Source organism: Fusarium oxysporum, chromosome IX (assembly GCF_013085055.1).
Source record: "Fusarium oxysporum Fo47 chromosome IX, complete sequence".
In the NCBI taxonomy this organism is placed as follows: domain Eukaryota; kingdom Fungi; phylum Ascomycota; class Sordariomycetes; order Hypocreales; family Nectriaceae; genus Fusarium; species Fusarium oxysporum.
In genome coordinates this window covers 2,291,237-2,313,856 of record NC_072848.1, presented here as the reverse complement: position 1 = coordinate 2,313,856, position 22,620 = coordinate 2,291,237, and the positions used below count along the sequence as shown (strand labels likewise).

Below are 22,620 nucleotides of genomic sequence, written 5' to 3'. Positions count from 1 at the left end.
TGCGACGGAGATTGCGCCCAGACTCGGAGCGAGGGCAAGGATCCCTTGAGCTTGAGGGTTTGATGAAATCAAAGTGGATTCGGGATTTCTCAGCCTCACTTTATCACAGGGGGAGTTTGAGACATTATGACGGGCTGTGGCGAGAGTGTCGTCAGGATCGGCGGGTTTTGTTTCGATGGGTTATTCATTGGTGCAATTTGCTGGGTTTTGCTGGTGATTGCCCTACAAGTTTCATGAGGAGAGATGATCCGTCCAGGAGAAGTTTGTTAGCCTGTGATTTGGGGGACCTACAGTACGTCGTGGTGATCGCTTTGTGTCTTGGTGAGGGTTCTTGTATTGGATGATGATCAGGTCAATGCGACAATTATGATGTTTCGTGTGATCGGACGCGATAACTGTGAATGGACAACAAATTACTGTAAAATGTACTACCCGCCCTGACTAATAGGTGAATATACAAATATACAGTAGAAGAACCATGTCATCTGGCTTGGATACAGGGTAACATAACATAACCGTTTGTGATGCTCCTTGTCCTACCCCGGGTCCGCTCCGTGACGGCATCTCTAGATTCCAACTCCACATGAACATGGCACGGCCGATTCAAACAAGGAGGCTGATTATGAGCGGACCTTGTCCTCGTGTGTCCGGACCATTCCCCATCCCTCATACTCAAGGGGAGCCGTATCAATTCTAGTAGACCACGGTTTAGCATCATCAAGATCTTGAACTTGGTAGCGAGAGTCAATGTGACGCTCTAACTCTGGATCGCGCTACAATTGGACCAACTCGATCTTCAACTTCACAAGTCGGTGATGCAAATGATGGCCCCTCCAGGCGCCGCGGATGTCATCCCGTAAGCTTCAACACCACCCAATAAAGTCCCCGCCCCTACTTTACTTTACTTTACTTTACTTTACTTTCTGCTTAGTTAGTGATGCGCCGTTGAGAGTCGAGACCGGCAGTGCATTAGACTTTGAACCAAGGCGACAACGTTGGTTTCTCTTTACGGTAGCCACGAGCCCGTAAATGATCGGCCATGATGCGATACAATTCTGGTATCTCAAATTATGTTTGAGCTGAGCGTGTTTCTCGCGCACGTCCGCTTTCTTGGGGCCTCGTGACAAATACTGTGTGTTGCATTGTCCTCCCTTGCGTCCACACGCTACACATACCAGCCCTTGCAGACATCCAGCGTTTGGCGGTGAATCTACAAACAGAGGCTTTGATGTCAGCCCACCTCGAAACGGGCAGTCTTGGCTCTAGTGGTGCAGCTTGACGTTTGAGACGGTCTTCTATCTCATAATGGCGTCTTCATTGACCAAAGTTTACAAGGAGATACGTAGTGAGTGGTTGTCTCCAAGAGATAACTGCTGATCGATTCGGCACTGCATGTGATGGTCGTCGTATCTCGCCAGAGGTTTTCAACGATCGATCTTCAGATCGTTATCAGACCAGAAACGAGTCCCAGCTCTCGCTTCCACCCCAAAGTCCCATTGTCAACGGCAAGGGTCTCTCAATCGGGCTAGAAACACCAGACTTCAAAAAGATATCATGCAAACCAAGCCAAGGTGATACCAGCGAACCGCAACCATGTTCCCGGGGAAGTGGCCCTGGCGGCAGTTGATGGTGTGCTCTCGATTGCTCATCCTCAATGCGAGTGACTGCCCGCCTTTGTTTCTCTCCATCTCCCGATCTACCTAGAACTATGGCTGAGGTCTTGTGCCGTAGCAAGCTGGACTCAACCGTAGAGATGCATAGCCATGACTCAAGATGCGCATAGCTTCTCTAAGTGAGTGCATAGACGGCAGTGTTGAGGATAACTCCCTATTGGATCGATATGGCATGTGGTTAACCTTTTCCTGCTTGGAACTGCCAGAGTAACATCCCGATTTGCTGGCTGTTCTTCTTCGCAACCAACGATGAATGCATAAGAGCAGCCGGTATTGAACCAGGATGGAGCAAGCTCTTGCATTGCCGTCGCTTGGTGCGAGAGCCAGTGGTTCAATCAAGTTGCAGCGGTAGAGGCGAGCAGGTTTCGGTCAGCGGTCGAAACGTAATCAGCCCATGCATAACATATGCTGAGACAGAAGAGTTTAGTGCATAATGATTGTTTGCCCATGGTCATCGCCATGGAAGAAAAGCTCGAACCCTCATGAAGCAATGTCTGAGGCCAAAAAAAACAACGCCATGCTTCAGCTACAGTAGAGAGTGGCGTATGATCGACGCCCCGGACTCAGAAACTGGAGATTAATTAGAACATTTTTTCTTTCTTTCTTTGACTTTGACTCAAGTGGCATTGGCGTCAGAGGAATCAGTGCTCGCTGGCGAGAGATGGGTCGATTCCAGGGATATCCCTGTAGATCAAGGATTAGACAGCGGCCTCACTGTGTCAAGTGGATCCAGATGATATGTTTAGAGCTCAGTGCGCGTAAAGAACAGGGCTACAACGGGGAATAACCAAGTCGGAGATGATTGCTGGAGATCTGAGTGCCAGGACCTAGACCTCAAAGGGTTTAGATGCACCCGTGATTTTTGACGATGCAGTTGATGGTTGATCGGTAATCACGGTGAAAGGTCCATTCTCGAATGCCCTGACCGCTTCTCTCGGGCCCATCGACCCGCCCCAACCCGTCTTTGACAACTGTTAGCAATGAGACACTGTCTTGTTTTTAGGGGACCACTCAACTGAGCTGGAATACCAGGGGCCCTTGGAGGAATTCGGACTTATTGACATGGAATAGGGTAGGCGAGACGGTATTTTGGACAATTGTCAAGTTGCTTTGCTTCGCTTCACCTGAAGTTCTATCAATAATTCCACTTGGATGCATGGAGAAACACGTTGGGGAAGCTGAGATCATGCGATAATGGTTCGTGGCTGGAACAACTAACTGAGGTTGAAAACAAGTTATCAGTAAGAAAATGAATACCTCGTCGCCTCAGTTCCTCCTCAATCTGTCAGTGTCAGTCAGTGCTCGCTCAGATCCGGGGTTCGAGGCCAGGCAAGGCGAAGGCAAAGGCGAGGCACTGTACGATACCCGTTCACATCCGATGACAGGAACTGAACTGGAAGCAACCCGAGCCGACATACGCATTCACATTCTCATTTCACATTCTCACCGTAAAGTAAAGTCGTCGTTATCAGTTAGACTACCATCCATGCCATGCATCCAACGGGTGACAGAGATCACAGGCCGATAAAGACAGGCAACGGGCCACATTCCTTGGGACCTGTACAGCTTCTCATTGGACGCCTCTCCTGCAACCCGTCCCGTTTCCCATCAGTCAGCCTCACTGTAACTTTGGAGAGCTGCCACTGTCACCGTCGTGGCCTGTTCAAGGGGTCTCTTGACTTGACAAGCAAGTGAACTGTGCTGTGCTGTCTGGAAACTCTGTATCGTCCTACACGACAGGGGGACACAGACACCACTCATTCACTCTACCTGCATCTCACCGCGGCCTGGGACCACTGGGTGGTACTGACTGACGCACCCGAGCTCTGCACCTGTCTGCTTCGAGTAATATGGGATCCCGGGGTCTAGGCCAGCAGCCCGTGAGGACGCTGCAAACAGACACAGAGGATAGAGCAGAGCTGCCAGCGGGCGGGTTGAGGCCCCTTCGAAGACATGCCGTTAGACGGATACGTGCAGAGACAACCAAATGGATATCTGATGGCAGGCCTCGTCTCGCTTCAAGTCAGACAAAGACAACCAGGGCTGTCAGTATACCCGCCGACGGAGGATCGCTTATGGATGAAACACCATGCTGCTGATTTGCTTCTTTTGATCAACTCTAGTAGAATAAGCAAATCTCATTTCCCCTTGTCAGCCTTGTTGAGAATACAGTATGTGATGAACATGGCATAGCATGCGTGATCTCGATATTTGATACACTTTAACATCGGACCAATCAAAGCTCAAGGGTGGCAGGGCAGTTTGAAAAGCACGAGGTTGAAGAATAGAGATGGCTCACCAAGAATGTCGATCTTATCTTTCTGCAGTGAGTTATTGTTGGTGCATAACCAACCAACCATAAACCAACGGAGCTGGCATAAACTTATGCAGCGCCTAGCTGCTCTAGCCTCACAGCGGGGACGTTCACTGGCTGGAGGGGCAAAATAGCGACCCTCATTAGTGAGGGGATCGACGCAATTCAGCATCTGCATTCTGCAACAGTGGTGCCAGTTCACTTCACATTGAATTCACATTCACATTTCAGCCCCCCAAGATATCCATCCATTATTATCACACAGGCACAGCAGACAGTAACTGAGTGTGTATCCGTTTCCATGACTTCATGCATTCCTTTTTGTGCAAAACATGTCGCCAAGCGCCTCAGACGCCCATCTGATAGCCAATCGTGTCGCAAACTCAATCGTATCTGGGCGAAAAAAGGTTTGTTGTTCCGTTCCAGTTGTTGCTCAGAGGCAGGTCCGGCAAAAGTAAAGTAAAAGCATGTGTAAGGGGGGAGACACGGCCGGACTCAAACTCTGTGTGTGATGAGAGTTCCAACATGCAGCGAGAGAGAGAGTGACGCCGGCCTCCGACGTCTCCGCATCAGAAGAGTACCGAGTACGCCTACGCCGCCCCGGCCGGGAGAGGAGATGGATGTTGGGAAGGACAGTGGCAGCCACACGGAGGCAAAGCTACGGCCAAACTGTGATTCATCACGGGGGTTGTTGATTATGACGATTCGCCCGATGGGTGGACCTCAGAAGCCAGTCAAGTCACAGAGAGGACACGCAGCACAAAAGACGGCTACGGCACAGCGCACTCTGGCTTTCTTGGGGGGTGTCAGCAGAGCAGAAACACACGGCACAACACAACAGCACAGGCACCGCCCAGGTTGCTAGAGATCTGCCACCAGAGACCTATGACTGGTCCGAGGCAGGCTTCAAGTGGCAGTGGGCCGATGGATGGCGTTAGTGCTGAGACTGATGAGTGAGAGTCTCAGACTCACAGAACAGAGCAGAAGCCCAAAAAGATGATGGTGGGCCTGGGAGGAACCTGAGAGGACGTGGCCTGGAGGCAGTGACACAGGGAGAACCACTTCTAAACGGATCCTTGCCTTTTCGTATATTGCTCAGCGTCACCAAATCAAGTCCTCTGTCCAATCCCTGCCACTTGTCCAACGCCTCATGAGCCAAGGACGCCCCCCTTCCCTCTCACTCTACGCCCAGACAAGAATAGAGCATTAACGCAACGCGACGCTACGCTACGCAACGCAACGCTAACGCTACCGCACAACGAGGCCAAGGCCAAGACCCAAGACAGGGCCATACCCATGCTCATTAATCTCTCCAACTGGACAAGGGTATGATTGAGGTGGTGGGTCCTGCTCCACGCAACGCAATCCCAAGCCCGAGGCGTGTATGGATGTGGATGTGTCAAGTGTGAGTGAGTGAAGCTGTTCGCTCGACTAGAACATGTACGTACCGTCAGGTCTTGGGTGTGTGTGTGTCTCGCTCGCCTTGTCCTTGTTCGCTAGAGAGACTTATCTATCGTCTCTGCCCATCTCCAAACTCGGCTGGATCTAGTTTGAGGAACCTCTATCACCACTTTCACGACACTCCTTCCGGCAACTTCTCTCTCACTCTCTCGCAGACGTGACCTTCTGGTCTACTCTTGTCGAACAACAACTCTTCAACCTCCCACTCGACAATATCTCCCCTGGAAGGCCGACAAACTCTTCTCATCTCTCTTCTCGACCCGTTGATTCGGCCATCGGGACCTCAAAGCTACTTCAACCACCAACCACACCCCAAGGAACTTTTTAATAACGACCCGTTTGGACTACACTGGACCGGACTGGACTTTGGAACAGGATCCCATCACAGGCCGTAGGAAAATACACAGTATTTTCTTCTCTTTACTTTTCTTGCTGCTGTATGCCGTGCCGTTTTGGATTATCTCTCTGCCGGCCCTAGGATCTACTTCAACCTCAAGAATACAACCCAGTTTCTAGGATTACTTCGTGAGATACCAACCAGATAACATGCAGCAACATGCCATATTCGGTTACCAAACCCCTCCGCCCTCTCCAGGATTCGATCATCCTAAGTGCACAGTTCAACAACCATTTGCGGTCCCTCACTCTCGACACTTCCAGAACCGATGCGTCCCTCTCGCCCCGGAGGCCAGGCTAGGCCGTGTGCTTGAGGGCACTCTCCAGCTTACTGACATCCTTGGAACTGGCGCCTATGGCGTCGTGTACCTTGCCGTCGATCTCAAGACCGGAGGTAAATACGCTGTCAAGTGCTTGAGCAAGTTCAATCCCGATGGAACCCCTCTGGAATCCAGACAATTTGCCTACCAACAACGAGAGATCCGTCTTCACTGGAAGGCATCGGAACACTCCAACGTGGTCCAGATGCTCAAGATTGTGAATGATCCTGACTGCATCTATGTTATTCTCGAGTACTGCCCTGAGGGCGATCTCTTCTTGAATATCACTGAGCGCGGTCAATATGTTGGTAAGGATGAACTATCAAGGAATATCTTTCTGCAAATCCTGGATGCTGTTGAACACTGCCACAACCTTGGAATCTACCACCGGGACCTCAAGCCGGAGAACATCTTGGTGACAGACCACGGAGACACTGTTAAGCTGGCTGACTTTGGTCTTGCTACTTCTGATGATCGATCCGAGGACTACGGATGCGGTTCAACATTCTACATGAGTCCAGGTACATACTATTCCCCCTCCCTTCTCCCCTTGAAAGCACCCCTTTTGCATCTTGATGTTATCGCGGATGGGACAGACAACTAACATACTTTCTTCCTCTCTTTTCAGAATGCCTGGACCCCTCTGCTAGGAAGCCTTACTACCTTTGCGCCCCCAATGATGTCTGGAGCCTTGGAGTTATCCTCGTCAACCTCACCTGTGGACGCAACCCATGGAAACAAGCTTCCTTCCAGGACTCTACTTACCGTGCCTATGCCGGATCCAAGGACTTCTTGAAGACCATCCTCCCATTGTCGGATGAACTGAACGACATTTTGGGACGGATCTTCGAGCCTATCCCCGAGCAGCGGATCACTCTCTCTGAGCTCCGAACCAGGATCATGGCCTGCTCTATGTTTACCGTGCCGCCTATGTCGTCTCTACCGACACCTCCGGCCTCACCAAACCACATCACCGAATACGTTTCCTCCGAGGATGCCATCATCGACGACTATGAGTACGACTCACTGTCGCCTGCCTCCTCGGATGATGAGGGTTCGCTCACATCAAGCGACTCTACCATTGACGACCTGGACGACGAGTTTGAACAGGAACGCCAGATGCCGCAGACTCCTCCTGAGTTTGCACCACACACCTTCGACCCTGAGGAGCCCAAGGAACATCAACTCATCTACCACAGCCAGGAATTCGTGCCCCAGAAGTACTCTGGGCCCGTCCCCGTGCCAGTGGCCGTTCCCCCTCAGCCCATGCTCTGCCAGCAGGTCCCTATGCCAGTACAGGCTCACGTTCCTGTCTCTGTGCAGGCTCCTTGTCAACCCAAATCATATTTCCCTATCTGGGATATGGTAAAATACGTTCAACAAGTGCCCATGCTTCAGCACCATGTGCCCTTTCATCAACAGGTCCCCTTCATGCCTACGTTTCAAGGCTGTTACTAAGGCTTGAGAAATGATCTCTCGCTTTCGACATAACGGCCACTATTATTACTACGACCTCACCTGGATGAGATGTCACCGAGGCCACAAACCCCACTGACCTAGGACACTGTTTGATTCTTCTATACCACCTTGGATATTACTCGACTTTAATATCGACCCTTGGCCACACTTACCTCCATGGAACCAATACCTACCAAAAGCCGTGCAAGGATACGCCTACCAAAAACACTTTTTTACGACCCATTGAATGACAGTCTGGGATTGCTTCTTTTCGGCCTTGTATTCCCCCTTTTTGGAGCAACATTTTCTTGTTTCGGTTTCTATTTTCTTTGTCACAAAAATTTCTTTATTTCACCTACAAAACACTTATTTAAACAGCGAGGAGTTTTGTCTTTTCGAATATTATGAGGATGGGCAAGATATCAGTTGTAGAAGCATGATGTTTGGCGCATCGAGACTTTTATGGGAGGCGAACTTTTTTTGTTGTCATTTCTGCAGAGACAGAAAAGAAGACTCGGAAAGATTGGAGTTGTTGCTTGTCCGATCCTCGTTTATGTTCTTTTCTACCGGCCCAAGGAAGAGCTTATGTTTGTTTGCCCAGGAATTCCAGAGGATAATGACTGTTGTTCCTTTGCTCCTCGTTTTTGTTATGCTACTACTTTCTGGAAGGCGTCTGTCTTTTGTGATAGAAGCGAGAAGAATGGCCATGGCTTGCACTTGAACTGGATCAGAGATACCTCTTTACTATTTTTATCATGACGGATCGGATGGGGACTCTACAAGAAGAGGAGGAAAAGAAGTTGACATGGGACAAGAGTCATATGGACTTGACTCTTGGTCTCAAGCAAAGATTAGAGCGAAGGGGACATGGCTCAATAGCCACAGCGCATATTGCGCAACCATACGTTTACTGAGGGATAGACGGCACCTCGCACAAAACAGATGCATCTGCCGATCATCCTATGAATGAAAGATCACATACAATAAGATACCTCACTCATACAAACTGTCCCAATTTTGCTGTGCCATGCGAATGTGAGTGAACTTGACCGTCTCGACTAACACAGCAACATGATGATGTCTCACACAGGCTTCGGAATAGCGTCACATACTATAGACCCCGGTCTACCGCATCACACTACGGTGCTCCCGCTCAAGCTGCATGCGAGCCGAAGTAGAAAAAAGCAACTTAATCATCCCTGGAACTCGTGCATTGTGGGGCGGGCGTTAGCGATGCAACGCTTGCGAGAGCGAGAAAAAAAAGAAAAGAAAAGAAGGGAAAAAAACAAGGCGAGAACGTGGCGCCCAATGAGCAGGGATAGTTTAGTTAGGGCGAACGGCATGAGTTTTGGAATGGATGTGTGGAGATGGTCGTAGCGAATTAGATGGGCAGACGTAAAAAGGTGAGGCGGGCTTGAGGAGGGTAGCGTGACGAGGAGGAGACGATTATTGGGGCGATGGATGAAGGATGAAAGTGAAGACAATCTTACATGGTGGTATTTTGACTGCTCACATACTGTAGACAAGAAGTTGGTGATAGTGGTGGTGAAGCTATTCAGGGAAATATGAGAGACAACTGATAACATTCAAGTACTGACAAGTGCACAGAATTAGGTGATACCCTGGTGATAACAAAGTACCTTACACCGCAGAGGCCATTTAAACTAAACTGCCGACCACTCAACGTGAGACAAGCACGGAAATGGAACTCTGCTGCATTGCATTATCTCAACCCAGTCACTAATAACAGACAAGAAATCAATAGTCTGTTTGGCCTCAGTCTCACCGCTATCTAATTAAAAAAAAAAAAAAAAAAAAAAAAAAAAAACCTCAAAAGACACTCAAAAAATGTCTCAGGCCCTTGTTTCGAGTAGAGTAATGCCCAGCTTGGGCACCCAAACAGAAAAGAAAGAAACATCACGGACCACTCGGTGGCATTTCCTCTTGAACTGCACGTCAAAGTTCAAAAAGCGACTTTTGAGAAATGCGCATGTTGATCACATCTCATTCCCTTGGTTGTTTCCGGTGGGAAGAGAGGAAGAGACTAAAAGTAGCTAAAATGCCACCACGAAAGTGAGGTTTCGCTTAAAATGCCCAGAAAGTTTAATTAAATCTCGTAACGTAAGCGGGAAAGTTTCAAGGTTGGCTTGGCTTGGCTTGGCCCTTTTGATGGTTCGTTTTGGGGGAGGAAGAAGCAGGTTTCAGCGCTGGTTGCCGATCATGGTTCGGGAGTGGGTGTGCGGCACAGCGAGCACTAACACTAACTAGAGTTAAGAAGAGGCCCGTGGTTCCACGGAGATGATGGCTGATGGGTTCGGGGAGACAGAGCCATTCATTCACTGGAATGCGCCTGTAGCGTGGCCTGCACGAGTCTATGAACTCTGCTGACCTGGACCTGTTACTCAAGTATCACGCCAAGCGCTGAACTATGCCAAGTCTACTTGCCACTAAGTAGCACTACCGTTGGCTGGTTGGTGATGATGATGGATCGTCTCAGCTGTGATTTGCAGTGCTAAATTATCACTATTGTCAATTAACCCGAGCCAACCCCCTGGCGAGAGAATGATATCAACCTCTCATGATATCTCCAAAGTTGGTAAGCAACTTAAGTTGTGAATGATCAGATCCGGTAACCTTCACAACTGCATGATATGACAATGGGCTGTGCACAGCAACAAGATGCTCAACTATAGTGACACAACCAAGGTAGTCCCTCGTAAACACCAACATCTGGAATCTCAAATTTGACTTTCCTCCTCAACTCGGTCCGAGCTGTAATCGTAGATCCTGCGGCCATAATCTCTCCCCCGGATGGCGCCGACCATTACATCTTTCACGATCCAGCCCTCTCTCCCGTCAAACCCAAAGCCTCCCTTGGCCTGCAGGATGACATTAAGCCTTAGCCGCAGCCGCAGCCCAGCCCAGCCCAGCCCAACCCACGATCATCATAATTTCCTCATCCATGCTGTACGACTCATGGCATGTAAGCCAACCCGCCTGCGGATCTTGTTCTCGGCCACATCGCACAGATGTTGTCAGACCAGAAACAGTGTAGTGAACCTGGGCTTACGGACCGAAACTCTATCATCGCTCGATAGTTTCCAAGGCGAGGGGGGAACGTGTCACGTTTCCCCATAGCCCGCGAGTCAAGCCATTGATCGTCATAGCCCTCTAATTACTAACTTAACTTCTATGAGGCTATGCTGGAGATTTGCAAAAGCTGGAAAAAACACAACAAAACCTGTGGCTGAAGGTTGTACATGTGAGCTGTATCATGTCATTGTTACATGGGCATGTCAGCCGTGTTTCACGCGATATTCTTGGTAGAGTTCGACGGTTCGTGTTGGTTATGCGCGTTGTAACCCTTCTGCATTGAAGAGACAGCGGCTGGAGGGTTTCGATGTGAGCCACTGAACTCTCGGGAGAAGTGAAACGAAGTTAGAATATCCCCTTAATTTGGTGTTTTGCCGTTGGAGTGGTTGCGGGGGAGGGGATGTTTGTCAGTGGCGGTTGAGTTGAGCCCCCAGGGCGCGGGAATAGCTAGGGAATTGAAAGTGCAACTGGAGGTCGGTACCATTAGAAATCAGCCCGTTCTAAGAATATCGTGGAGAGAACAGTGTAACGGAGGTTGATGAAAGACATCTGCGGTTGGGAGGGAAGTATGCTTCCGAGTGACATTCTTCGAGCGTTCCGACAGCACGAGCTGGGAAATTCCGGTCGCTTTGTCTTGACGGACACACCGAATAGATCATACGTTTCGTGGAGTCTATGTTCATCCATTTGGCCGAGTGAATCTTGGCTTCCTGAAGGAGTATACACTGAGGCGTTGGAGAGGTGTGAGGCTATTCCCAGACATTCAGCTCATGGAAGAAGCCGTGGTACGACATAAACCCAAGACTTGCATAGCCTCAATCATTGCCATGTACGCCAAATCTCAATTGTATGTAGTTTGAAAGGTCTCTTGGAGAATTGAGATCCTGTATCTCCCTCTGAGGGGAGGCAAGACAACTGAGGATGGCTATCCTAGGTAACAGAAAGAATTGGCTGAATTTAGTCTAGAATTTATTATAGCTTTAGACTAGTTATTATTGGTACTTAGGTGTAAGGTCAGAAGTTTTGTTGCTGGAGAACCCTCCATTGTATATGCTGAGCTGTTCCCCTGAATGAGGCGACAACCACGTAACTCCTCGGATAAGAGTTGGCATGCTAGGTGCACCCAGAATACAGATCAATTCGAAGGTTCTAGTACTCGAGGAGATAGAAACTATGGTTACCATGTTGGTTTTAATTCTCTCCCGAAGCAATGTCAGAGTGTTACACGTTCATGAGGGTCCGAGACACTTTGATCAGGAGCGTACACAATCGTTCTTAGCAACTCAATAAACAAGAAAAGAGTCTCAAATAAGACTATGCTTCTTGAAACATGATGAATCCATGTAGTACTGGCCTTTTGGTCCTTGAACGTGTTGATATCAACGAGTGTCATAAAAGCGTCAGGGGAGGACGATTGCAACTTGAGCATCACGCACAAGCAATCCCCCATAATGCTCACAGACTTTGGTACATGGCTTAAGGATTTATGTTAGATAAGAACGTTAATCTAATTTTATTAGAGAAGTGAGATCCAAGTCATGATCGAGAAGAGCCTCCTGGCTGCAACTCTATGAAGAGCTCGAGGCAAGGACGGCCACCGTGACTAATACCAGCGGTTTAGCAAGGGAAGACATTTTAAAAAGCAACAGAGACCAGCTTAGATATCTGTAACTTCTTTTTTAGACTATTCTCGGGTATAGTTCAACAGGAAAGTATCTCCAGTGCTACCTGGGCCCCTTTTCACAGACAGTACACTTGACACGAACTCATCTCCACGGCCACAGTGCTGGAGTCAGCAGCGGCGTTCTCAAGATCCATGCGACAATAAAATGTAAACACAAACATTGATGGAGAATTGAAGGTAAGCGCACCTTGGGTGTCGAGGCAGATCGAACTGGTGCCAGCTGGTTAGGATGTTGAGAGCCACGCTCCCGAACTTCAAGAGCATCATCGAATGACGTTTATATACCCATTACTATCTCCAACGCTTGCTAATACAAGATGATACGCTAGTATTACCCCCTCAAGGGGAGGTAAGAAAACTTAGGACTTCTATCCTATGTGTTGGGACTTTATCCTAAGTGCCAAAAAAGACATAGGTAAAGTTAGTATAATTAAGTATAGATTTAGTAAATCCTACATTAGGTACTTCTGGCACCTTGGTTTAAGCACCTTGGTTTAACGCCAGAAGATTTCTTGCTCCCTGGGGCTCCTATGCCTAAGCGGTCACCACTTCGTGGTCCTCCTCCGACTTTCTGAAAGCATCCTGAAGGGGTATCTCTGCTAATGGCATGACCTTGGTCTTCTTGACAAACTTCCAAATCAAGTACGCTGCGGTAACAAGAGGGATATCCCTGTGATACCATTAGCGTGTGAACTGATCTCTGGCATCGGAAGAACTTACAAGTAGGATGATACAAAGCCAACGGGATCCCAGTTACCCCTGGTAAAGACGCGGAAACCGCCCGTGAGGAGGATAAGCAGAGTCATGAACAAACCGGCGCAAGAAGAGTAGACTACTCTGATGTTAGCTAAACTTTTATAACTTTGGGATAAAATTTATCACTTTAGGATAAACTTTTATAACTTTAGGCTCCCACTTACAAGTCCAAGAGTTGTGCCAGGGCAGGCTTTCGACCGGAATTCCTTGCTTTTTCATCGCAAGGCGCAGACGAATGTGATTCAACAAGATTGACGCCCAGGAGATCAGAACTCCCGCCGCTGTCAGGTCGACTAGCCACCAGAAAACGGTCATAGCTCCATTTGAGAGACTCATGAAGCTGAGGAACATGAAGCAAGTGAAGAAGAGCACGCAGACGTAAGGCACACCCCACGCGGTTGTGCGGAGGAAGATCTGAGGCGCCTGTCGCTTGAGGGCCAGACCATAGAGAACACGGGTACCGGCGAGAAGACTCTGATTGGAAGCCGACCACGCGGAAGTTATGACAACGGCGTTGACAACGGAGGGGATCGCTGGGATACCGGCCGCCGAGGCTGCGATGACAAAGGGGCTTTGCCCTGCGGCTCCGGACTGGTCGTTCAGTCTCTCGTCGTCGCTTCTCACAAGCATACCAACAATGAGGATGGCCAAGATGTAAAAGACGAGAATTCGGATGAAGACGTTCTTGCAAGCCTTAGGGATAGCACGCGCAGGGTTCCGCGTTTCGGCAGCGGCCATGGCGATAGATTCCACGCCCGCGAAGGAGAACACAGCGCTGGTCATGACAGACCAATATCCAAGGAACTGGCCCCAACTTCCCGTAGCGATATATTCGACAAACGGCCCTGGGTCCTTCCAATATCTGAAGCCAATTCGCTCTGTGCCAGGGACGCCTCCTAAGTTGATGACCAACCCTAGGATAATGAGGAATACGACCAAGAGGATTTTGAGAAGGGCGAACCAGAACTCAACCTCGCCGAAAACCCGGACGAAGCAGAGACCGACGACTGTGGTCAGGACGATGAAGATCATGATCCATAGCGACGGGTTGATGTCGGTCCAGAACTCGAACAACACGCAGATGGCCGTGATCTCTGAAGGGATCGACAGAATGTTGCCGTAAACCAGATTCCATCCAATTGCGAACCCCCAGGCGGGATCGACGAGAAATTCGGCATGCCGTACAAAAGCTCCTGTGACCGGCAATAACGCAGCGACTTCTCCCAATGCGAATTGCACGGCGCACACGACAAGACCAACAGTCGCATATCCAAGCAACGCGCCGAGAGGACCACCGGTCTGAACAGACTGACCTAGACCGAGAAAGAGACCCGTGCCAATAGCGCCAGCGATACCCAGCATAGAAAGATGCCTCTCATGCAGACCGCGCTGAAGGCTCTGCTCCTCGGTGGCCGTTACAAGATCGCCGTTGTTGTCGTTCCTCGTCTCCACGCCCATTGACGGGTTCGCCTTTCCGCCAGCAAGAACGTCGGCGCTCATCTTGACGCCTCCCAATCTGGTGATGAGAATGTTTGATAAGGGTTGATCGTGGTCTTGGCGAAGAGAAGCCTTCTTTTTATGAGACTAGGGGAGGCAAGAAAACTTCTAACATTAGACCAAGGTGCCAAAAATATTCATCTAAGGTCTACTAAATCTATACTAGTTATCCTAAATTTACTTGAAATCTTTTTGTCACTCAGTCTAAAGGTCCCTAAGTTTTCTTGCCTCCCCTTGCGAGGCGAGAAATGTCTTATCGACGCCATCACTTGAGCCAATGGTGCAATCTGAGATTGACCGGGGGGTTTCGGGCAGTCAGATACGGATACCGGCAATATTCTTCATGGTTGCGGATGTGATTGCTCTTTTGATCTATGGCGCGGTTGAAGGAGTGGGTTGGGACTCCATTTAATTGGAATTTTGCAAAGTTTAATCCTTCTAGAATCTGGCGATGCTGATCTATCAACTACGCTAAGTTAGAGCTACCTCCTGCCTACCCTACAATAGCTGAGATACGATCCTCAACTTCATATTGGAGGAGCATTAATAAGGACAGCTGATAGCTATTTAGGCTTGTTCATGGCTGGTAGGCTAAGGCACCGCAGCGGAGACAATATAGAAATAAGCATTAATTTGGGCTCTCAATCGCTTCTTGTCAGCACCGGTATCCCCAGTTATAGATCATCAAAAAACATCTGAGTTGAGCCGCGAGTAGCAACCAGCCAGCTTTTCTTTTCGCAGAAACATCCAATAGGTAATCTTGTAAGAAGGAATAGTCATATACTTTTAATACTGTTCTACTAATTTATATCAGCCCAGGAGCTTTGTTTCATTTCGAACAATACAAACAAACAAACAAACACACGCAGATAAAACCCAAGAAACCGAGCACTACCCACAGGAAAACCGGAATCTTATGATTTCCGGCGTCCTTTGCCCTTTCCTCACGTATAATCTCAACAATCTCAAAGGCATCAACGTCCGGCTTGCAGGTGGCCTCTGCTGGGGGCAACTTTCCATCGATGAAATATCTGGCTACAATTTCTCGAGTGCAACTGGAAGGATGGGCGCGGAAGCAATGCTATGAATTTCTGTTAGTATCACCATCAGTTCAAGACATGGTATTGTACTTACACCAACACCTTCGTGAACAACAACCCGGCTTCCAGGAAACCGGGCAGATATCTTCCAGGCATGATCCAAAGGAGTCACCGGATCGTATTCACCGTTGACGAGAAGGATTGGGTTCTTTGTTTCGACTCTTTCAAGGCTTGTAAGATTTATCGGCTCAGCTGCGTGTGTGTTCCATTGAAAACACGCCGAGCGTTGAAGCAGGGTCGGGGTGAAAAAAGGGTTATTATTAGCCTGACCGCTTTCGTACAAAGAGTTAATTTCCTCAATAGTTTCAGCACGAACGTTTGCGTCACTGCACCAGATCGCTAGATGGGCAAGATCGGATTGAGGGTTCCATGGAGATGCCCAGTCACCAATTTCCTGGGAGCACATCGAACGATTGCCCTCCAAAGCTGTATCAATCAGCTCATCCAGCCAAAGGTATCCTTTAACTTCGTAGAGAGCGAGTAAAATCGAGCCAGTCAGCCAGAGTGATTTAGTGCTGTGTAACCCCCCCCCCAACTCCTGTGCAGACCATGAAGACATGATTGAGGACCTTGAGGAAGTCATCTGGTCCTTTGGGAAGCTTGTTAGCTGAGAGACATGAATCATTTTTGGCTGCCATGCACTCGTCGTAGAAATGATACAAGGCCTTCTCGGCATCCTTGGTACTGTTGAGCGCGAGGTTATTGACATAGTCGTCGGCGAGCAGATTGCTATCGAGAAGCATGCGTTCAATACGGTCAGGAAACATACTAGCCAGAACCTGGCCTAGGACCGTGCCGTACGACGTACCCCAGTAGTTGATGCTGTTACCTTCACCCAATGCCATGGCAATTTCCGCTATATCTCTGGCGACGAATGCAGTGCCACGGAACTTCCTAAGATCCGCGTCTTTCGCAACAAAGGATTCCGTAATAGTGCGTGTATAATCCAAAGCATCGCTAAGTAATTGTTGAGTGATGAAATATGACGAATTTTGAAAGGTGTAGAAGAGCTCTTCGATCATTTGCCCCGGAAATCCTTCATCACCAAGCGGAACCATCGTCTTGCCAGTACCACTAATTCTAGGTTAGATTTGACTCTAATGAACCTGTCATAGCTGATATGTCACCTACCGTGGATCAAAACCAATTATATGGTAGAATCCGCCAGTGATGTTTGCCATATCTTGTCCTTGCGTCAAAACGGCGTCGAGTGCAGAAGCACCGGGACCACCAGGATTCACGATGATGCTGCCTTTGAACGGGGTTTTGGTGGCTCTGAGCTTGATTAAATTCAATGTCGTAGTGTTTTTGCTGGATTTGTCGGTATAGTCGAGAGGAACAGTTAGATTACCGCACTCGAAAGCTTTTTGATATTTCTTGTATTCATCAATGCCCAAATTGCACCGGGTCCAGTTGATGCGATCATCGGGAAAGAAAACGTGAACGTCTTTGGGAATATTAGGAAGGTCATCTTTGGGCAGAAATGTAGCGTGTGTGCTTTGCAGGAACAGGTGCATGGGAATAATGTTTATGAGCTTCATGTTGAATAGGGAGGGTGATGATGTGATGCTGAGAGGGTGGTATACTGAATAACGTTGACACGCCGATGGAAATGGGCGGGTTGTAAATGATAGAATGAATTGAGAGTTGTGTGTAGAGGTCCAAGTTGTTTACCAATGTGTCTGGCTTGAAGTCGTTTGACTCCCAGGATGACAATGATGGAAGGGGTCAACGACGAGTTAAGTCAGTCGCGACGATGAGTTCGGAAGGAGTTGAACACTCTGCCTCCTCTAATGCCTAGAACCCACTGGGGAGTTGCGGCCGCGGCCCTTGAAGAGCAGCCCCTGAGATTTGAAGTATTTGAAAGCATCAGACATTTTACAAAAGTGGACTACGCAGACCAAGATAGATGACAATGATACGGAATGGTCGAAAGCGAAAGAAAGGGATTCGGGACTTCCTTAATGAGAATTCGTACAAATGTGAGGATTTGGTTGGCACATGCTTTATGAAATGTGCATATAACGAATCCCCTTTCCGTTATAATTCGATATCGTGCCAATACCAATGACATCTGGTAGTAGGTATGGTTGGTGCCAAGCTACTTCCATTTTCGAGTCAAGGAGGAATCAGATCTGGAAATGGGCGAGCTGGAGCCTTGATTTCGCCGTTGTAGGTCATGCCACGAAGCTTGAACCGGGAATCAGGTAGAAGAAACCCAGGGGCGAAGGACGTCTTTCATCTTCAGCTGTGAAACATGCTTCACTCACTACAAGAAGACCAATGCTTCATCTCCTGTGTTCCAACGAATAGACTTCCCTTCTCTTTATTGTAGGCTCGCTGAAGGTACTAGGCGACAATCGACAGACAATACGGCTCTGCTTTCAGTCGGGAGAACAAATACGTGCCAGGGCCCTTTGTTAAAGAGTGTAGATTAAAGGTCTGGCATACTTGGTTCATCCCGCGCCGAAGTTTCACGCTTGCTGGAGGTCGAAATTGAAGATTTAATCAAGTCCCGTTGCACCAGTGAGGGCTCATGTGTGATTTGTGTAGAAGTGTGATAGCCATTACCAACGTAGCATTTGAGGAATCTCGAGCCAGTCTTTCCCAGAGAAGTAAGTTAATTGAATGATAGCCTTTCATGAAGAACCTGAGAGTCATTCATTGCAGCGCTCGAGTCGCAAGCTCATTCTTGCATACAGGCTTTTCCAAAGCTTGATCCGAAACGCATGCATGACCGGGCGAATAGACTTTGCCCCCCGACTTCTCCAACCACTGAACCCCTTGAACTTGTACAACTCCTTTCAAGAACAGGCTTGAAAGAATACGAAATGTCGAAAATGCAATCGAGTACAGTAGAAAACGCCAGCACCGGAGGCTACGAACCAAAGGCTGCCGGGAGAAATACACGGTGCATGGTTCAAACCGAAGGCTCATCATCATACGACCAAAGTATTCCCTGATTAGACTTCTCATCCCAGAGCCCCGAATCCTCTGTCTCGTCATTGAAGGCCATATGAAGCCCACTGCCTAATGTGAAAACGCAGCATGACCTGCAAAATATTGTTAGCTTGTGGAATCATACCAAGTCAGGTGGTAAGACATACACGGCGGATGAGACGCCAAGGAATGTCTTTACGCAGCTAACAAGCCCACCGAAGGGACAAAAGAAGAGACCCATGATTGATTGTGTATTAGTTTATAAGAAGATTGGAGAGTTTCGACAGTGGAGTGGCCGAAATCCGTTGCAAGGGATGGGACGGGGTGTAGATGAGTTCGTGTTTCGAGAGTAATCGTGAAAGGGATTTATGTGTCGAGAAATGACTGCTCGGAATGAAGAAAGATGCACGAGGTTTTATACTCACTTGGAGCCTGAAGGTAAAAGTTTTGTGCCTTGGGGAAAAATGTTCCACAACAAAGTTCTGAAGATATTAATGTTCAACAACAGAAGGGCAAATTGGATCAAACTTTGCACTCTGTCCATGAAGAACCGCAACTCGGTAAAGAATTGACTGAGTTATTTCGAGATTCACTGCTATGTCGACCAAAGAGTCACAAAACGCACGCCCAGTGGGAAAAGGTAGAAGAAACACTCTATTCGAAGACTCTGGCGTGTCTTCCTATGCTGTCTTGTATCCCAAATGCTGATGATCCAGAGCGCCGAGCCTGTTTATAATAGAAAAGCTGGGAACAAAACCTCTACTCTGTTGTAGAAAAAGAGTTCTTGAGCCATGGCTCAGGACGGCGAAGATGCATCTAATGCTCCGTTCAAAGTCTTGCGGATCTCCCAGTCTATCCACCGAACGCCTCTGAGCGTAACTCTGACCTCGCTATGCTATCGGCGAAAGACAAAACGAACGATAAAAAAGTAAAATAAATAAGGCCGTGGTCTCATCCAACCAGTGTCGCGTATGATCAAGAAGAAACTCTGTGTTGTCCAAATTACTCACGATGCTCGTGAGATTCATGCGACTCATGGGGCTGGGTGATAGTCTCAGCACCCAATGACTTCTCTGTTGGCAAGACAATAGCTCGGTCCAAGGCATAGGGAAGTCCACGATGGCGTCCACGAATCATCATGGCGCAGATGATGAGTTTACTAAATGTCGTAAACTCGGTGCAAAAAGACGAATTGATGGTAGGATATCCTAAACTCAAGCCGACATTACAGCTAGGTCACGGTTAGTTCTGCTGATGATGAAGGGTGTCATCCTTACTATGCTGAAACGCCCTCAAACAACATTGGCCACATTGTAAATGCCTATTATGGTGAGTGTTGTATCCAATGCCTTGTGGAGCCATACTCACCGGATCATTGCCGTCCATGATCTTCTTGTGCTCAGCAATAGAGATACACAAAAGCCCAAGACAGATATACCACAAATCGAAACTCAGCTGGTTCCGGAGATGGGTTACAAAATATGAGCCGCCATCTTCCTCATCATATTGTAGACTATGCTCGTAAATGCCCAAAGAGCGCTCCTCATAGGTGTTTGAAGATCGAACGACGATTGAGATTGGGTATACGGAGATGTACATCATGATGAGCAAAGCCATTTGCACAGCCGGGTTAACATTGGCAAGGTTAAAACTGGCTGTACCAGTGTGGCGAGAACTAACAGCCTGAAACACGGCGGCGCAGAACCTCTGCCACCCAGGAAGTACCGTCACAGTCGAGTTGTCTAGGTCAAGGAGTATGATGAATAGAACATCAACGAGATTAAGGAGGGCAAGGATGCCAAAAAGCGCCCAGGTTGGCCCGCTGGGAAAAAGTAGAGTATAACATCGCCGTGGGTGATTGAGAAGAAAGTGCAACGGCTCTTGAAGGGAGGACTGTTTCGAGACGGCCTTCGAGGTAGCCCAAATAACTAGCCGGAGGAGGACAGGATAGAAGGTGTGGCCAGCCAGGGCGAGGGCGCTCATGATGAGCAGGGGAGCTGGAGCGTCATTGAAAGATATCATTGAGTCAGGAGTCAAGGTAAAACCCAAGTTGGTGATCATTGTTTGAGCAGAGTAGACTGCCCTATATAAAAGGTGAGAAGGACAGAAGCCATAACCCAGGAGGAAACTCACCACCAAATTCGATTTTGCCCGCACTTGTCAATGTACTCAACGTATTTGTTGGGAGCATGCTGAACCCATGCTATCAAGCAGACAGCCCCGAGGCAGTGAAGAAAAACATAGTAGCCTGTAGATATTAGCAGGCTGTCCCTGGCCAATCGCCCGAAGACTTACCAATAATTATCTTGAGTAGGAGCTTCAGGCTTTTGTACTCGATGCCACCCAGTTCCTCCCGGTCCTTAGACGACAAGTTGTGAAAGATGGAGTTACGCCCTATGGTAACCTCTCGAGATAAACGGGGAAAGTCACCCACGGCAAGTGTTGGTGCCCTGGCCAGCGGACGCTCCTTAGGCGCTTGAGCAGGGTTGCCAATAACAAAGAGCGACGAAGCTACGGTAGCGACACGCTCGACAGAACGGACTTGAGCCAGACTAAGGCCAGCGCTGCGTCTACGGCGAAGGGTACCAACAGGCGTGGACTGAGTTCGCGAAATAGGTTCGATGACATCTTCTAGAAGGAGGGCTTAGCTCACGTCACATACAATACATGCAGTAACAGACAGGGGTCGTACCATCTCGAGTATCTCGGCTGAACCGCCGTTCAGTATTTAGCTCGACAAAAGGAAGGCCTGAATATGTCAGTTGGTACGAGAAAAGGAGTGAATCGTGGGCGTACCTTGGTCTCGAGCGCGAGGGCCGGGGATATATAGAGTTGACTCCTGCTGCTCATGGCGAGGATGGTGATCGGTCGAAGGATCGAAAGTGATTCTTGTTTCGTGCTGGTCTCCCTCTTTCACCTTCTCTTCCTTAATTGTGGGTGAAAGAATGTCTACAGGCCGTTGGTGTGGAGGATCAGGAGCTGGATCAGTCCGACTCCGAGCCTCGATCGGCGGGAGTGCATCCTGCTCCGCGACATTCTTATGAACGCGTTCTGTGACAGATCGTGCAAGTCCCGGTCTTTTATCAAGTACTTCCGAAAGAGGATTGTCAGCTGCATTTTCCGGGTCCTCCTTAGGATCCAGGTCCACTGGTCTGCGTCTGCTGAGTAGAGCAGGAGCTATATGGCGAAAGGTCAGTAATGGCCGCCAAGTACAGGCGAGAACGAACTGACCAGCATTCTTGAGGTATCTTCGGAACCAGACAAGGCGCACCACTACAACAATGATATTGATTGTCACAATGTTGCAAACCAGGGGAACGAAGTACAGAAACAGCTGCTGGTACGTCTTCAGTACAGGAACATCGACTCTGTAGTGGAAACGGTTAGCACCGTTGAAGCCCACAAGTGTTGTAGAAAGTGGCTCACGTAGTTAAACCGGTAACGGTCGAGGCGCTAACGCCAAAGAAATAGGCATCGATTGCACTCAGCTTGCCTTCTGGATAGATGAACAAGAAGCTCGACAGACCCATGCAGATGATGTAGATGTCTACGTGCCGCCGAGTAGCGTTGTCAGCCGCATCCTATCAGCACCTTTTCAGTAGAACGGCACTCACAGTGTATTTTGACAAAATTGAGATTTGGGCGCCACATGTTCGTCTGTTTGGCGTTAAAACGCCGAAGACGATGCCCTAGTGAGAAGGTGTTTCAGGGCCGTTTGCAACTCGAACGGGCGTAAATTCTAGATGTTCTGTGCCGTTTTCCGAGGAAAGTAAGTGAGCAGGTTGCAGACCAACTCGTTTGAGTAAGAAGAGAGTGCGAGCAGGCAGTGTTTGAGCGAATTATTGCCAAGCCGAGGAGCCGGGATGCCAGCTATGAAGGCATCTGCAACAGCGGAAGTGGTGCATTGACAATAGGACCCGGTGGGCTA

General features: G+C 48.7%; 6 protein-coding genes across 6 annotated transcripts; 2 read left to right on the top strand and 4 right to left on the bottom strand.

The window, feature by feature from the left end:
* Positions 1-5,802: 5,802 nt before the first annotated feature.
* Positions 5,803-7,746, top strand: FOBCDRAFT_53284 (kinase-like domain-containing protein). Its single transcript, XM_059612237.1, has 2 exons — positions 5,803-6,685; positions 6,793-7,746. Exons 1-2 carry the CDS (start codon positions 5,995-5,997, stop codon positions 7,620-7,622), a joined length of 1,521 nt encoding a protein of 506 aa, XP_059467852.1. The 5' UTR covers positions 5,803-5,994; the 3' UTR covers positions 7,623-7,746.
* FOBCDRAFT_53277 (uncharacterized protein) lies at positions 7,747-8,629 on the top strand. The gene has a single exon (XM_059612236.1). It carries the CDS (start codon positions 7,870-7,872, stop codon positions 8,341-8,343), a length of 474 nt encoding a protein of 157 aa, XP_059467851.1. The 5' UTR covers positions 7,747-7,869; the 3' UTR covers positions 8,344-8,629.
* A 4,091-nt stretch (positions 8,630-12,720) lies between these two features.
* Positions 12,721-14,846, bottom strand: FOBCDRAFT_323107 (amino acid permease/ SLC12A domain-containing protein). Its single transcript, XM_031190385.3, has 3 exons — positions 13,320-14,846; positions 13,120-13,231; positions 12,721-13,069 (listed from the first exon to the last, which is right to left on the bottom strand). Exons 1-3 carry the CDS (start codon positions 14,653-14,655, stop codon positions 12,934-12,936), a joined length of 1,584 nt encoding a protein of 527 aa, XP_031034370.3. The 5' UTR covers positions 14,656-14,846; the 3' UTR covers positions 12,721-12,933.
* A 244-nt stretch (positions 14,847-15,090) lies between these two features.
* FOBCDRAFT_253092 (Alpha/Beta hydrolase protein) lies at positions 15,091-17,293 on the bottom strand (the record flags this gene model as incomplete). The annotated part of the gene is made up of 5 exons (XM_059611024.1): positions 15,091-15,411; positions 15,518-15,733; positions 15,787-16,191; positions 16,289-16,826; positions 16,884-17,293. The coding sequence occupies 5 exons, from the start codon at positions 17,291-17,293 to the stop codon at positions 15,337-15,339; spliced, it is 1,644 nt and encodes a 547-aa protein (XP_059465845.1). The 3' UTR covers positions 15,091-15,336.
* Positions 17,294-18,559: 1,266 nt separating this feature from the next.
* On the bottom strand, positions 18,560-18,937 carry FOBCDRAFT_323106 (uncharacterized protein). Its single transcript, XM_031190383.3, has 2 exons — positions 18,860-18,937; positions 18,560-18,805 (listed from the first exon to the last, which is right to left on the bottom strand). Exons 1-2 carry the CDS (start codon positions 18,931-18,933, stop codon positions 18,673-18,675), a joined length of 207 nt encoding a protein of 68 aa, XP_031034368.3. The 5' UTR covers positions 18,934-18,937; the 3' UTR covers positions 18,560-18,672.
* Positions 18,938-19,333: 396 nt separating this feature from the next.
* Positions 19,334-22,363, bottom strand: FOBCDRAFT_231713 (cation transport protein-domain-containing protein). Its single transcript, XM_031190376.3, has 10 exons — positions 22,307-22,363; positions 22,119-22,239; positions 21,924-22,060; positions 21,489-21,869; positions 21,385-21,441; positions 20,988-21,323; positions 20,826-20,940; positions 20,061-20,775; positions 19,970-20,013; positions 19,334-19,923 (listed from the first exon to the last, which is right to left on the bottom strand). The coding sequence occupies exons 1-10, from the start codon at positions 22,341-22,343 to the stop codon at positions 19,695-19,697; spliced, it is 2,172 nt and encodes a 723-aa protein (XP_031034361.2). The 5' UTR covers positions 22,344-22,363; the 3' UTR covers positions 19,334-19,694.
* Positions 22,364-22,620: the final 257 nt, after the last annotated feature.

Coding starts and splice junctions, on each gene's coding strand:
- FOBCDRAFT_323107 (XM_031190385.3), bottom strand. CDS start 14,655: ATGAGCGCCGACGTTCTTGCTGGCGGAAAGGCGAACCCGTCAATGGGC. Junction 13,232..13,319: donor CTGGCACAACTCTTGGACTT/GTAAGTGGGAGC, acceptor ACATCAGAGTAG/TCTACTCTTCTTGCGCCGGT. Junction 13,070..13,119: donor GGCTTTGTATCATCCTACTT/GTAAGTTCTTCC, acceptor ATGGTATCACAG/GGATATCCCTCTTGTTACCG.
- FOBCDRAFT_323106 (XM_031190383.3), bottom strand. CDS start 18,933: ATGGGTCTCTTCTTTTGTCCCTTCGGTGGGCTTGTTAGCTGCGTAAAG. Junction 18,806..18,859: donor CTTGGCGTCTCATCCGCCGT/GTATGTCTTACC, acceptor AATATTTTGCAG/GTCATGCTGCGTTTTCACAT.
- FOBCDRAFT_53277 (XM_059612236.1), top strand. CDS start 7,870: ATGACAGTCTGGGATTGCTTCTTTTCGGCCTTGTATTCCCCCTTTTTG.
- FOBCDRAFT_53284 (XM_059612237.1), top strand. CDS start 5,995: ATGCAGCAACATGCCATATTCGGTTACCAAACCCCTCCGCCCTCTCCA. Junction 6,686..6,792: donor AACATTCTACATGAGTCCAG/GTACATACTATT, acceptor CTCTCTTTTCAG/AATGCCTGGACCCCTCTGCT.
- FOBCDRAFT_231713 (XM_031190376.3), bottom strand. CDS start 22,343: ATGTGGCGCCCAAATCTCAATTTTGTCAAAATACACT. Junction 20,941..20,987: donor CCTACTCAAGATAATTATTG/GTAAGTCTTCGG, acceptor TAATATCTACAG/GCTACTATGTTTTTCTTCAC. Junction 20,014..20,060: donor TCATGGACGGCAATGATCCG/GTGAGTATGGCT, acceptor TCACCATAATAG/GCATTTACAATGTGGCCAAT.